This window comes from Peromyscus eremicus, chromosome X, assembly GCF_949786415.1.
Source record: "Peromyscus eremicus chromosome X, PerEre_H2_v1, whole genome shotgun sequence".
In the NCBI taxonomy this organism is placed as follows: domain Eukaryota; kingdom Metazoa; phylum Chordata; class Mammalia; order Rodentia; family Cricetidae; genus Peromyscus; species Peromyscus eremicus.
Genome location: NC_081439.1, coordinates 20,629,272 through 20,642,481, shown reverse-complemented (window position 1 = coordinate 20,642,481; position 13,210 = coordinate 20,629,272). Strand labels below are relative to the sequence as shown.

Genomic DNA, 13,210 nt, shown 5'->3' with positions numbered 1-13,210 from the left:
GTTTTAACAGATTGTTGGAACAAATCCGACGCGGTGGCCGGCAGGGGGCGTAGTGGGGTGGGGTGTCGGGCAGCCGGTCTCCTCGCGGCTCTGGCACAGCTGCGCTGGTGGCGGTGGCAGCTTTAAACAATATTTTTATTGATTCTTCGAGAATTTCATACTATGTATTTTGATAATATTTGCCTTCCTCCAATTCTCCCATAAGCAGCCTCTCCACACTTTATTTCTACCCACCTTTGAGATTACTTCCTTTTCTGTTTTTGTTTCCCCATCAAGTCTTGTTTGTTGCCAGCTCGTCTTGGGATTGAGGACTGATCTTGTGTGTGGTCAGCCTACCAGGGCTCTCTCTCTTCTTCTTTTTTTTTTTTTTTGGTTTTTCGAGACAGGGCTTCTCTGTGTAGCTTTGCGCCTTTCCTGGATCTCGCTCTGTAGACCTGGCTGGCCTCGAACTCACAGAGATCCGCCTGCCTCTGCCTCCTAAGTGCTGGGATTAAAGGCGTGCGCCACCACCGCCCAGCTTCTCTCTCTTCTAACAGCCATCAAACACTGATACCCCCCAGCTAAGGGTGGGATCCCTGCCCACCTTCCCCACTGTGTGCTGGGATTTTGTATGGCTGGAGCTTGCTCAGGTCTTGTGTATGCTGTCATAATCATTGTGAGTTCCTACGTTCAGCTTTCCTGTTGTGTCTGAGAAATACTTTTCTTGATTTTATTCACCACAGTTGGTGCTTAGAATCTTTCTGTTCCCCCTTTTGAAAAGATCCCTGATCCTTGTGGAAAGGGGAATGATATGTATGTCCCATTTAGGGCTGAGCACTCCATGGTCACTTATTCTCAGCACATCAACCAGCTGAAGGTCTCTATGTTAATTGCAATCTACTGCACTGAAAAGCTTCTCTGATGGGGGTAAGATATGTTTTCATCTATGGGTATATCAACAAATCATTAGGAGTCATGTTAATACTATGTCCATTTAACAGAATTATAATATTGGGTTTGCTCCCAGAGTAGCAGTTCTTAACCTGTGGGTTACAACCCTTGTGGGGGGTCAAATGGCTCTTTCACAGGGGTCACCTAAGACTATCAGAAAACACATATATTTACATTATGATTCATTCATAACAGTAGCAAAATTAGTTATAAAGTAGCAACAAAAATGTTATGGTTGGGGGTCACCCCAACATGAGGAACTGAATTAAAGGGTCACAGCATTAGGAAGGTTAAGAACCACTGCCCTAGAACTTATGACTTATCAAGCCACAGGTTCTTGGTCCCTTTAATAGTATCAGATGTGGGCTCTATCTTATGGAGATGGCCTTAGCTCCAATCAGAATGTGGCTGGTTATTACCATATTCATGCCACTATCGCACTGGGGGTTATCTCGTCAGGGGTTATGGAACTTTTGAGAGGTGGTTAGGTCATAATGACAGAGAATACCCCAGTTTTCCTTTGCTCCTTCTATATTTGAGAATCCTAAGAACTGTCACTCATTAAACAGAAGGCCCTTACCAGCCACTGAATCATACTCACCTTCATCTCCTACTGACAGCCTCCAGAACTGGCGAAACTCAATGTCTGTGGTATGAGGTTCCCCCATCCATGATGCATGAACAGAATAAGGCACTCACCTAGTTCAGAGACCAAAGTGCAGTGTTGAAACTGAGCCATAAAATGGTAACTCCCCTGCTCCTAAAAACCACTCCAGCTATTTTTTAGGGGATAGGCACAGAATACCAGGACTTGACCTAAAATGATGACCTCAACAGTCTTGTGAAACCAGTCTTTGATGAATAGACTGAGAAACCAGAATAGGGACCTCGGGGATCTGTAATAGGAATAAGAGTCTGAACAATTATGAAACAGATCAGAATCATCCTTAAGTGCCACCTAGATACAGTCAACGGCTTAACTGGCCACTTCAGTTCCCTTGCTACCAACCAAATGTGACCAATTTGATCACGCCTGTCTGTTAGTCTTCATTGAAGTGGACTCTCCCTCTCCATTTTTATCTCTATCACAGGGTCTAGGGTATCCCAGGCTGATCTGAACCTTGATATGTACCTAACGATGACCTTAATTGATCTTTCTGCTCTCACCTCCCAAGTGAAGGGATTACAGGCTGGTAACACCATGCCAAGTTTATGCAGTGCTAGACAAAGAACCTAGGGCTTCATCCTTGTTAAACAAACACACTCCCAACTGAGCTATAGCCTTAGTCCAAAGCTCCTCCTTTCTGCAACCAGGTGCTATGGTGTTGGTTTCTACACAGTTGGGGAGTGAACTTTCTCTGGGTGTGGGATAATTAGTGAAATGGTCTTCGGAACCCCCAGACATTCCCATTAGGGGTGGGGGCAAAGCTGCTGTGTTTCCACACAAAGGAGATTAATCTATTCTGTTAGAGGGTAAATCAAATTAAGAATGGACTTAGAAAGTTGTGTGGGGTTTTTCTCTACCACTGAGCTAAATCCCCAATCCCGGAAGTTTTTTTTCTTGTGGGAAGGAAACATGGAGAGTCTGTTTCCAGTGCCTCCTTGACCTCAACTCAGTGTAATACCCAAGGGCAGGCAAGCCATTGAGTTTTTACCTTCCAGGTGCCTTGTGGATCTTACTTTCTGTTACCTCCTACTTTAAAAAATTCCATCTCTGTTACACATGAGCTGTATCCTGTTTGTATAGATACAGAAGTTGGGGTGACCAGGGGCACACCTAGCTAGGCAGAAGGGTAAAGCTTGCCAAGGAGCAGCAATGGTTCACAATATCATGGCTGAGCCAAGTATTCAAACTAACACACTGCAGCATTCGAAGTGGCAGTGCTTAGATGTCAGGAGTAAATTTTGTCGAAGTATTACAGACTGGATTGTGTTGTCCTCCCCCAGAATGGTCTTGTACTAACACCCTAGGAGCTACAAATGGAAACCCACTTGGAAACAGGGTCTTTGCAGATGATCACATGAGGATGAGGCCATCTGGAAGAGGCTTCACTCCACTAGAACTGCTGTCCTAATAAAAAGGGTAACTGAGGCACACCAAGTGAGGGGAGTGGGAGAGTGGAAGGAGAGAGAAGGAGGGAGGGAGGGAGGCAGGCAGGGTGAGCGAATGAGTGAGGGGGTGAGAAGGAAAGAGTGCAAGTGAGCAATCAAGTACTAGAGAGGGGAGAGAGGGAATGTAAGTGAATAAGTGAGCACAAGACAGAAAGGGAGAGAGGGACAGGGAGGGAAGGAGAAGAGGCAGTGGAGCGAGGGGCAGGGGGAGAGAGGGAGGGGGAGACACGAAGACAGCTGTTACCCTTCCTCAAGCCAAGGAATATCCAGAAGCTAAAAGCAGAATATGGATCAAATCTTTTGCTAGAGGGTACAAAACTCTTAGCTTTGTATTTTTGGCCTTCAGAACTGTGAGGATAAAATTCTGTTGTTTAAGCTGCTCCATCTGTAGCCTTTAGTTATAGCTACCTGGCAAGCTAAGATGGTGAGCAAAGGTCATGTATCAGAGACAACTCAGAGCAAGAGCAAACATCTCACCTGCTCAAGGGAGTGGCCACCATCAATTCACATAGAAGCAGCACAGAGTACAAGGGCTTTCTGAATCAGTGTGGAGCACTGCCTTCACCCCAGCAGCACAGAGTACGAGGGCTTTCTGAATCAGTGTGGAGCACTGCCTTCACCCCAGCAGCACAGAGTACGAGGGCTTTCTGAATCAGTGTGGAGCACTGCCTTCACCCCAGCAGCACAGAGTACGAGGGCTTTCTGAATCAGTGTGGAGCACTGCCTTCACCCCAGCAGCACAGAGTACGAGGGCTTTCTGAATCAGTGTGGAGCACTGCCTTCATCCCACTGTAACCCTGGCTCACTGTGATCACCTACAAGCCATGGGAGATGAACTTTCCAGGAAAAAGTTTTTGTTATTAAAATAGAACTCAGTAAAATGAAGCACCATTCAGAACTGAGAACAACAGGGGCTTTGGGGACGGAAGGAATGGTGATTAAGTAAAATGGGAAATCGATATTTCCATTTAACCTTTGCTTTCACATCTCCTACTTGTGAACTTCGGTCCATGACCATGGGAATATGCAACAATTGGAAACACAGTTGCAAAGTTGGTAGTAAGTGGAAGCCCCAAAAATGCCAGGGAAAAATGAGGTCCACATGGTGCCTGGACCAATAGCATCAGTCTATTGGGAGGATGTTACCAAGGTAAATTTCCAGCTGTCCCATGTCTACAAGATGAAGGACCCTGGGTGGGGGCCCAGGCACTTGCATTCTAACAAGCCTTCCAAGAAATTCTGATCTGCAGAAGTTTGAGAACAGCCTGGCTAGGCAAAGTACACAAGAAAGAGAAATGGGCAAGGCAGCAAAATCTCAAATAATGCCCTCATATACTACTTTGCTTAAATAATTTCATGCCACACTTCAAAAACAGATAAAATCAAATTATAAAATGATTACATGTTAGATTTTATCTGAAAGTCTATAAACAGCATCATTCACTAGTCCTTCTACAAGGAGCAAAGGCCACTGGATCTTCTGGGTGATACGTGCCAGCAATCATTTATTCTTTACATGACCCATATACACAATACATCATCTACTATTCCAGTTCACTTTTGTAGCAGGGATTTTAAGAAAAAAACTGCAAAGATGTGAAAGAATTTGAATTTCTCTCATTATTTTCCCAGTCCTTCCCAGCTTCATGGCAGTATTCTTGGTTGCTCTCTCGTAGGTTTTACTTCATTTCTATTTATGAAGCTGGTTTATGTTTACATTGTTACATTTTAGATTAGGAAATTCAACTTAATCATGCTTGCCTGTGTGGGACTTGCATATTAAGTTAACCAAGTATCTCCTTATGTCTATGTATTGTTAAAAGGATATTCCTTTAGCCACTTTAACTAACATGAGGTGGCTTAGATTAAGCATCTATGTATCTTCCTGGTAAAACTTAAAATTGACACAAATCAGAAAAGCCTCCTGATCTTGCCAGATTTTTCCTGTGGAGTGTCTCAGTACCTTGACTCAGGCTAGTCTTGCTTAAATCAAGCCTAGCTTGACTTCTCCCTTTATTTGTTTCTGTCAACTGTGGGGATGTCTGGTACTGAGCTCTCTCCATCCAGGGCTCTGCTCCAAGAGCACTCAAACGCCTCACAGAACTTGCCAAACAACTCTGTCTGCTCATTTTGTAGCCATGAAAACTGATGCCCAGAGACAGAAATGTCACAGAGCAAGTAAACAGGAGAGCACTCCAACAAGCCACCAACCTTCAGGGTATGCCCTCTTAATCACAAGGGGCCTCAAGCCTATAGCAACACAAATGCCTGAACATGGTTTTGACAGTCACGAGAAGGATTAATTAGAAAGGAAATAAACACAGAGTGCTTCACTTTCAATAGGGAGCAGTAACTCTGCTAGAAGGCAAACACATCCGGTACCAAAGAAATTGTTAACTGTCTTGGTTTCCGTTCCTGTTGCTGTGATAAACAGCTCAATAAAAGGAACCTGAGAAAGGGTTTTAGCTCACAGTTCAAGGTACTCCATCATGGTGGGGAAGTCAAAGCAGCAAGAGCCTAAAGCAGCTGGTCAACTTGTACTCACAATCCAGAAACAGCTGAACGAATAGTTGCTAGTGTTCAGCTCACTTTCTTCATTTTATGTAGTACAGGATACCAGTGGAGCAATGGTGCAGGCCATGATGGCTGCATATTCCACCTCAATTAATGTAATCAAGACAGGCCCCACAGGCATGCCTGGAGTCCCATTTTCCCAGGTGATTCTAAATTTTGTCAACTTGACTATACTAATCATCACAGTAACTAAATATATTAAAAAGTACTTATGTGTGTCCCTAACCCCATTAGTACCACAGGGAATTCTTTAAGAATTGCACAATACCATGATTGTGGTTACAGACTGAGCTCTGAAAGATTGAGTTTCTGTAGGTAGTGAATTCATCTTTTGCAATTTTGTGTCCTGGGTGTGACGCAGAGTGGACATCAATATCACATAAATGACAGCTAGTGAATTCATAGGAATACTAAATGCTAATATGTAACCTAGTTTGAACCTACCTCTTCTGTTAATACTTTGCCTGACATGCACTAGTATGTTCTGATTCTAAATGATGACATTTCCACAGACAAAAGATGTTTAAAATGTTGGAGAAGATCCAAAATGAATCTCAAGTTATATAAAAACTATCAAGCAGAGTTCTGCTCCCTAGACAGATTCAAGTATAATCTAGCCACAAAGCAACTCTGAGTATTCAGCAGGTGTCTTTTCTAGAAGTGATGAAAGAGTATATAAAACTGTTTATCATGTAATTGAGTTTACTTGACAGCTGACTTTCACAATACCTTATCACCATTACAGCGAGAACCCTTGCATGCAGCTTAATTTTCAGTTTCCAGTCATAATGCTGTTTCTCAAAATACTTCATCCTATACTCAATCATTAGCAGCTGCAAAAAGGGCCAACAGTGATTACACTCTTATGAAGTTTAAAATTATGTGATTAACAGATGAGACCACTGTTGCATTTAGTGAAGTTTGTGCCTGGAAAATACAGTAACTATAAAGTCACTCTGAGAAGTTTCAGAACCTTTTTACTGTCATCTTTATTTAAAAAATACAAATATTTTTAAATGTTGGATTTTTGAAGCATCATACAAGAAAGAGATCTACATCAAATTAGTAACTCAAGACACCAACTCCATCCACTAATGTAACAATACAGTATTTAGGATAAATTAAAAATTTTCATTGTATCAACACTTCAGAAAACAAGTTATTTCTAACATGCTGCTATAATTAAAATTAAAACAGCCAGTTTCCAGCAGCAAACTTAGTGCTTGCTTAAAATAAACATAAAACGGATGGTGAGTTGATGCAAACATTCCACGTCTGAGGAGAAAAACACATCTTGTGAATTCTAACAATTAGCCAATATAATCTTGTTTTTCAAAGGGACACTGCCGGCCCTCTAACTGGAGCCAGGCTTTCAAGGTTTACATTAGGCTACTGTGGAAAAACTCCTGGTGGGAGAATGGACTGGGATGTGATAACTTAAAATAATCTGTCAACTTTCCAGGACAGTGAGACCAGCTTTTCATTAATAGTCACATATTAGAACAGGAATGAGAGGCAAAGTATTTTGAAATTTGCATATATCATTGAGTTGAACCTTCTATCAAGGTCAAGTCTGAAAAATACACTTGAACCTGTATTAGTCTTGCTGAGTACATTCAGTATATACTTTTGCATTTTGTTCAGGGTTGCTATTTAGACTGTGGGGATTTAAGAAATATTGCTTACTTTTAAAACAAGAGTAAGTGCTTCTTTTATAATGAATAAAGTTAAAATATTTGGCAGGTAAAAGCATCACACTTTCAAATACTCCCAAGAAAACAGTAAGGAGAAGAACAGCTTTCTATGCTTTTTTAAAAGCTCCTTTTTCAGACTGTTTATAGAAAGTAACATGAAATACTGCAGTTAATGGGAAAACTAAGGGACTAGTTCCCACTTACACCAAATGGAAAAAAAAATTTAAACGACCTATCAACTGTAATGGAAAATGTGACTCAAAATTTAATGGAGCATGGCATCTTTGCATGAAAGATCAAGTTTGATTATACACTTGAAAAGTCCCATGGTGACACTATGAGTGCATTTAGTTTGGGGAAAAGTTTAACATCTTTCTCAGAAAAAAAAAATTAGTTTTAGTTTTTTCCTAACAAACAAAACAGTGGTTACGAAGTCCAGCGCCACCAAGCAACCTTCATTCTGTCCCATACTGCTGAGAAGGAATCGAAGGCAGGACGCACGTCCAGGACAGTGAACTGGTAGTCCTTGTTGACCTCACCGCCATCATAGTAATCAATCACATACCTAACTTCTGTGCCACAACGGTTGATGATCCAGTCATGCCTGTCGAAAGGCAACTCATACCTGGAATGAAAACACAATAGTGAATGTTAAGTGCTGGTCTGCATTCAGTCTTGGTGTAAGCAGAAAGAAAGAGTGGAAAACAGCACATGTTCAGATGCCGCTCTCACATGCAAACACCTAGCAGGGGAGATGGGACTTGGGCAATCAGTCTATGGTGCTTAGAAAATGTGGTATTGAAAACTATGACGAGTCAGACCATCTGTCCATAAAGGAAAAAAGGTTCATGGGAAAGAGACTCAGGCTGGGAGGCTGGAGAAAAGAGGCAAGATAAATAAAAGAGTAAAAGGAGAGTTCTAAGGATCTTGAAAAAAAGCACATTTCGGGGCTGGAGAGATGGCTCAATGGTTAAGAGCACTGGCTGCTCTTCCAGAGGACCTGGGTTCAATTCCCAGCACTCACATGGCAGCTCATAACTGTAAGTTCAGATCTCCAGGATCTGACACCTTCACACCAGTGCATATAAAATAAAATTTAAATTTAAAAAAAAAAATGCACATTTCAATCCTTGGAGAATGAAGTAGGAAGCTAGCCACTTCCCCCCATAATTCCATCCATTTATGAGTAAACTCAAGGAGATAAGGAAATGTAGGCAGGATAAGAAGTTTTAGAAGATGGAAGCACTTTTCTCACTCTGATTTTGGTGGTGAGAATGTGGACAATGGCTTAAGGAATGTCAATAGCAGCTCTACACTGACACTTACCCCATCCAGGAACGAATTCTTGCCCTTGGTGAATATTCTTTGGCTTTGCCTCCAAATCGGACCAATGATGGGCCACAAGGACACTCACTGAAAATGTCCAAATAAGAATAGTCTATTAAAAATATTTTCTTTCCTTTGACAGGATGATGTTCCAGTTTTGTGGTAATGTCTTTTTTTTTTCTGTATTTATTTGCTTTATTATCACATTTACAGAAAACAATAACTTCAAACAGAATTCAAATAAATTGGCTCTATTTGTTGCAAACATTTCTCTTTCCTTTTGGATTCTGTATGTCTCCTCTGGGCATCTGCTTGGTTTTCCTGCCAGATTCAGGAGACAGGACCTTCTCATCTGGGACAAGAGCACAGGCACACTCTCAGAAAAAAAGTGCTATGTACTGTGTATGTTCTTTCTCTTTTGCATAGAGCAGCTAGGGTTTCTTCAGAGAAACAACAGAAACTGCTCTCTACAGTCAGCCCTTTGGGTCTATGGGCTCCATTTTCACAGATTCAACCAAGTGTATACTAAAAATACTTGGAAAAACACTGTGTCTGAGGACTGGGGATATAGCTCACTTGTTACAGTACTTGCCTACCATGCACAAATTCAAGGTTATCCTTAGGTTACATAGAGGTCTGCCTGGGCCACATGAGACTGTCTCAAAAACAAACAAAACAGTAATAAGCATATCTGATTTTTATTCCTTTTCATTGTACCTTAAATAAAACAGTACAACTATTTATAAAACATTTACATTACTTTAGTCAATTATAAATGGTAGTCTAAAACATGAAGGAAAATGTACACATACTGCATGAAAGTGCAATGAAATTAAAGAGGACTTTCAGCTTCCATGGCTTTTGTTATCCTTGGATGTCCTGGAACCAATCCAAGAATATTGTGGGGCGGGGGGGGGGGGGGGGGGAAGGACTTCATTGTTTCATTTCAACCAATTAAGAGATTTTTTTGAAGCAAAAAAGAATGGAGGCTGACTTCCAGGAACTAGCTGTAAGTACTGCTGAACCTGTTTTTTAAGTAACCTGACCACTGGCAGTATCCTAATTAGAGACCTTGGCTGAGTTCTCTTAAGTATCTGTCCTTTACTGGTACAGAGGATATACAAGATCCTCCCCTTAAAAGACACAAACCTGATTCGCTGATGGGGGTTGGAGGACTGGCCCATTAAGACAGGAGCCACTTATCTTGTTAGTTGATCCTATTGGTAAGACAAGCTATATTCCTACCATGTAAAGGAGAAAAGAATCCATATCCAGAGTACAACAAAGCCTGACTGTGAGCTACTGGCTTTCTAGTATCTCTTCTCAAGAGGCTAACAGGCAAAGCAGTAAACTCAATCTACGTAACTTTTCTTTTGAGACATTAGAGGGTGCTTTTATGGCCTAGCTAATTTTGCCAGAAATCTATAAAATGACTAGAGGTGATAGAACTGACAGGCTGAAATTCCTTCTGCTTCTATTTCTTTGCTTTTAAAATCACGCTGCAAGTAGTGAACAGGTGGCTTTAATTAGTGTACATTTTTTAACCTAGGTTATGACAGTTACTTGCATCTGAGTTAACCAGCCAGCTCTTTCCTCTAGGTCAGGGGTTACCACCAGGAAAGTCTACCCACCTGGCATCCAGCTAGCCAACACCCACATCATGCTAATACTGAAATGCTCACTGTAAATGCAAAAACCAGAGAAACTACCTTAAAAATAAGGCAGCAAGTGGCTTTTCTCCACGAAAATTATTAATCATGCTTTGGAAGGAATTTGAAATGTAAACCAGATTATAACAGGACCTAGTTCTTTGTGAAGATATTCCCCATCCCTCCACTTCTGGAGGTGGTGCTCTCAAATAAACATCAAGCCATTCTGGACGGGGTCAGGCACCCTCAAGCCAGCCCAGTTTGTAGAGTTGCAACAAACCTTCCAAGTGATATGGAGAACCACTGCTCCTTCAAGTGACCTATTATCTCTGAGAAAAGGAGCCCATGTGAAGACACATCTTTAAGGTCAGTCCTTACAAGGATTCCAAATACTGCTGAAGGAACAAAAGCTCTTTCCTACATGCCCTGAAATCACAAAGCAATTTAGTCTCATTTCCAACGTGCTCTGCTCTGCTTTAATGACTGACCTACGATAATTCTTTCACTGAGAGATGGAATCTCCATCTCCCCTTTGAATCTGGTCAGGCTTGGGATACCTGAGTCTTTTTAGCTACATCAGAAAAGGAGATTTGGCTTCTGTCTGGTGCTTTTGAGAGCTCAGTTTCTGGAACCTAGCCACTGTGATGTAAGGCAGCTGAAACAGTCACATTTAGAGGCTGTGAGCAGGTACCCCTTTGCCGGATGGGCACATGGTCATGCCTTCAGAAAACTAGCCCACAGCTCTGCAGCAGCCATTTCTGACAGCCTGATCATCTGAGGCCTAAGCCAGCATGAAGCAGAGCTGAGCTATCTTTGCTTCAAATTCTCTACAAACCTAAAGCTCGGGGAGTAAGAAAGTGTGGTATGTCCTATGAGGATGATCACTGCTACACAAATGAATAACAAATTATTTAAAGTTAACACCATAGAAAGGCTGATATGAAGTAAAAAAAAATGCAGGAAAGTTTTTTTAAATTTTATATACTTACTGAGCATGAAGGGCTTCCCACTTCAAAATCTCCTTCCAAGCTTGCTCATTATTCTGATTGTGGATTCTAATGATATTATACATATCTTTCTGACTAATATCATCATCCTTCCACTTCCACCTAAGAAAGAACATGTTAAGTTTCAACAAATACTATTGATAAAGCCAAAAGTTACTCCATGCATTCATAAAATGGTTTATACTTTTTATACACTGAAATCAAAGATTGAAGGTTCATCTTAATCTTATTTCATGGAATTCCCAAAAGCATACTAACAGAAACATCTATTTTTATGGTAGTATTATTCATTTAGTACCATTAATAAATGATTTACCAACTTTTTCCTAGGCATTTTATATAACAGTGTTTCTTTTTATATTTCTAAAAAGATGATTGCTGTGATATGAATAAAACAGATTGTCCTGCTCAGGTAGATCCCATTCAATCAGTTACAGGCTTAAGTATAACACAAAGGCTGCAGTCCTTTCCATAAGTAAGCAGGAACTCCTGCATGTTTGCTTGAGCTACAACATTAATTAGGTTTTACCTGATTTTCAACCTGAACTTATATATCAGGTATTTCTGGATTTCAAGCTTCCCAATTTTCAGACGAGAACTTCTATTCTCAGCACTCCCCACTCCCCCACCCTCCCACCCCCAAGCCCCCGGTTCTCAGGGTGTCTGGCTGACTAACCACATCACTGGCTTTCCCAGGTCTCCCACTACCTGATAGCAGATCTTGGGACTTGCTGCTGGCTTCCATGATAATGGGGACCACTTCCTTATAACAAATGTCTTCTAGACTACTGTACCCCCACTCCACCAGCCTCTTACCCTGTTAGCTCTGTTTTTCTAAAAAAACCTACCTTGAATACTGGCTTTGTATTTTTTGATAACTCTGAAAATTCTATTATAGATTCTATTATAGATTAACTAACTAAAAATTACTGTATTTTTAGAGGCTAAAAAAAATCCATAACATTTAATTCTGAGATAAGTGTGGCAAGCAAATATTCTTCTAAATAATATGTTCACTCACCCTTTCCGTAGCATGGCATTCCAGAACATCTGTTCAGAAGGGTAAACCCACTTTTTCTCAGAGTCTGCTCTTGGAATAGATGACTCCTCTCTTGAGGTAGACAAAGCAAATGGTTGATCTGGGGATGGGGTCTGATTAGGTGGTGGCATCTAAAGAAAATCAGTGGATTGTGTCTGAATTTCAGCACTATGATATAAACCAAAAAACAAGCAGTACACCCGTGAAAGTTATTCACCATACAAGAAGTACAAGTTCCCATTAAACCAGCAACATCAGTGTTCCAATCCTGATTTATTTTCCTCATACTACCTTTTTTTGTTGTTGCTGTGATGAAATAACCAGCAAGAAGAAACTTAGAAAAGATTTATTCTAGCTCATAGTTTGAGGAGACATGGTTGACCATGGCAGAGAATGTATGGGTACATAAAATGTCCTGGGAAGAGATGAGGGCAGATTACCAGGTTTGAAGGATCAAGGTTCTCCTTATTCTTAGCTGTAGCACCAGAAACAGGGCATTCCACGTACTCATAGGCCCGATCTTGGTGGGCAGGCACAGAGTGCCCTTTGCTCTCACTGGTTGGATCAGATGCCATTGCACTCACTGGACAGCCTGAAATAATGAGTATTAAAACACTGTTACTGCTAACATACCATACCAACAGTGGAAGGGAGTTCTCTTATTTGGGACCTTAAAGGGCTTAAAATTCTGACCAACACAGTTGAAAAACTAAGTTTCTTCTACTTAAAGGTGCCAAGAACTAAGCCAGTTAACTTTCTAAAACCTAAAGATGACAAGATGCTACAAATGTATTTTCACTTTAAAAGAAAAATATATACATTCTTCAATTCTGTCATGCCCCCAGCAAAAATAAACTAAAACCATTCTGCAGATTCAGC

The 13,210-nt window shown here is 41.1% G+C and overlaps 1 protein-coding gene across 1 annotated transcript; it reads right to left on the bottom strand.

Annotated features, from left to right (window-relative positions):
• Window positions 1-6,588: 6,588 nt before the first annotated feature.
• LOC131898961 (holocytochrome c-type synthase) lies at window positions 6,589-12,842 on the bottom strand. The gene is made up of 4 exons (XM_059250268.1): window positions 12,772-12,842; window positions 11,275-11,394; window positions 8,637-8,723; window positions 6,589-7,935 (listed from the first exon to the last, which is right to left on the bottom strand). Exons 1-4 carry the CDS (start codon window positions 12,840-12,842, stop codon window positions 7,737-7,739), a joined length of 477 nt encoding a protein of 158 aa, XP_059106251.1. The 3' UTR covers window positions 6,589-7,736.
• Window positions 12,843-13,210: the final 368 nt, after the last annotated feature.

Bases quoted from the DNA above. Each gene is read 5' to 3' on its own strand.
- LOC131898961 (XM_059250268.1), bottom strand. From the start codon at position 12,842: ATGAGTACGTGGAATGCCCTGTTTCTGGTGCTACAGCTAAGAATAAGG. The intron at 11,395-12,771 runs GTAATCTGCCCT...GTTCTTTCTTAG, and splicing joins ACCTTGATCCTTCAAACCTG to GTGGAAGTGGAAGGATGATG. The intron at 8,724-11,274 runs GTAAGTATATAA...GGACATTTTCAG, and splicing joins TGGGAAGCCCTTCATGCTCA to TGAGTGTCCTTGTGGCCCAT.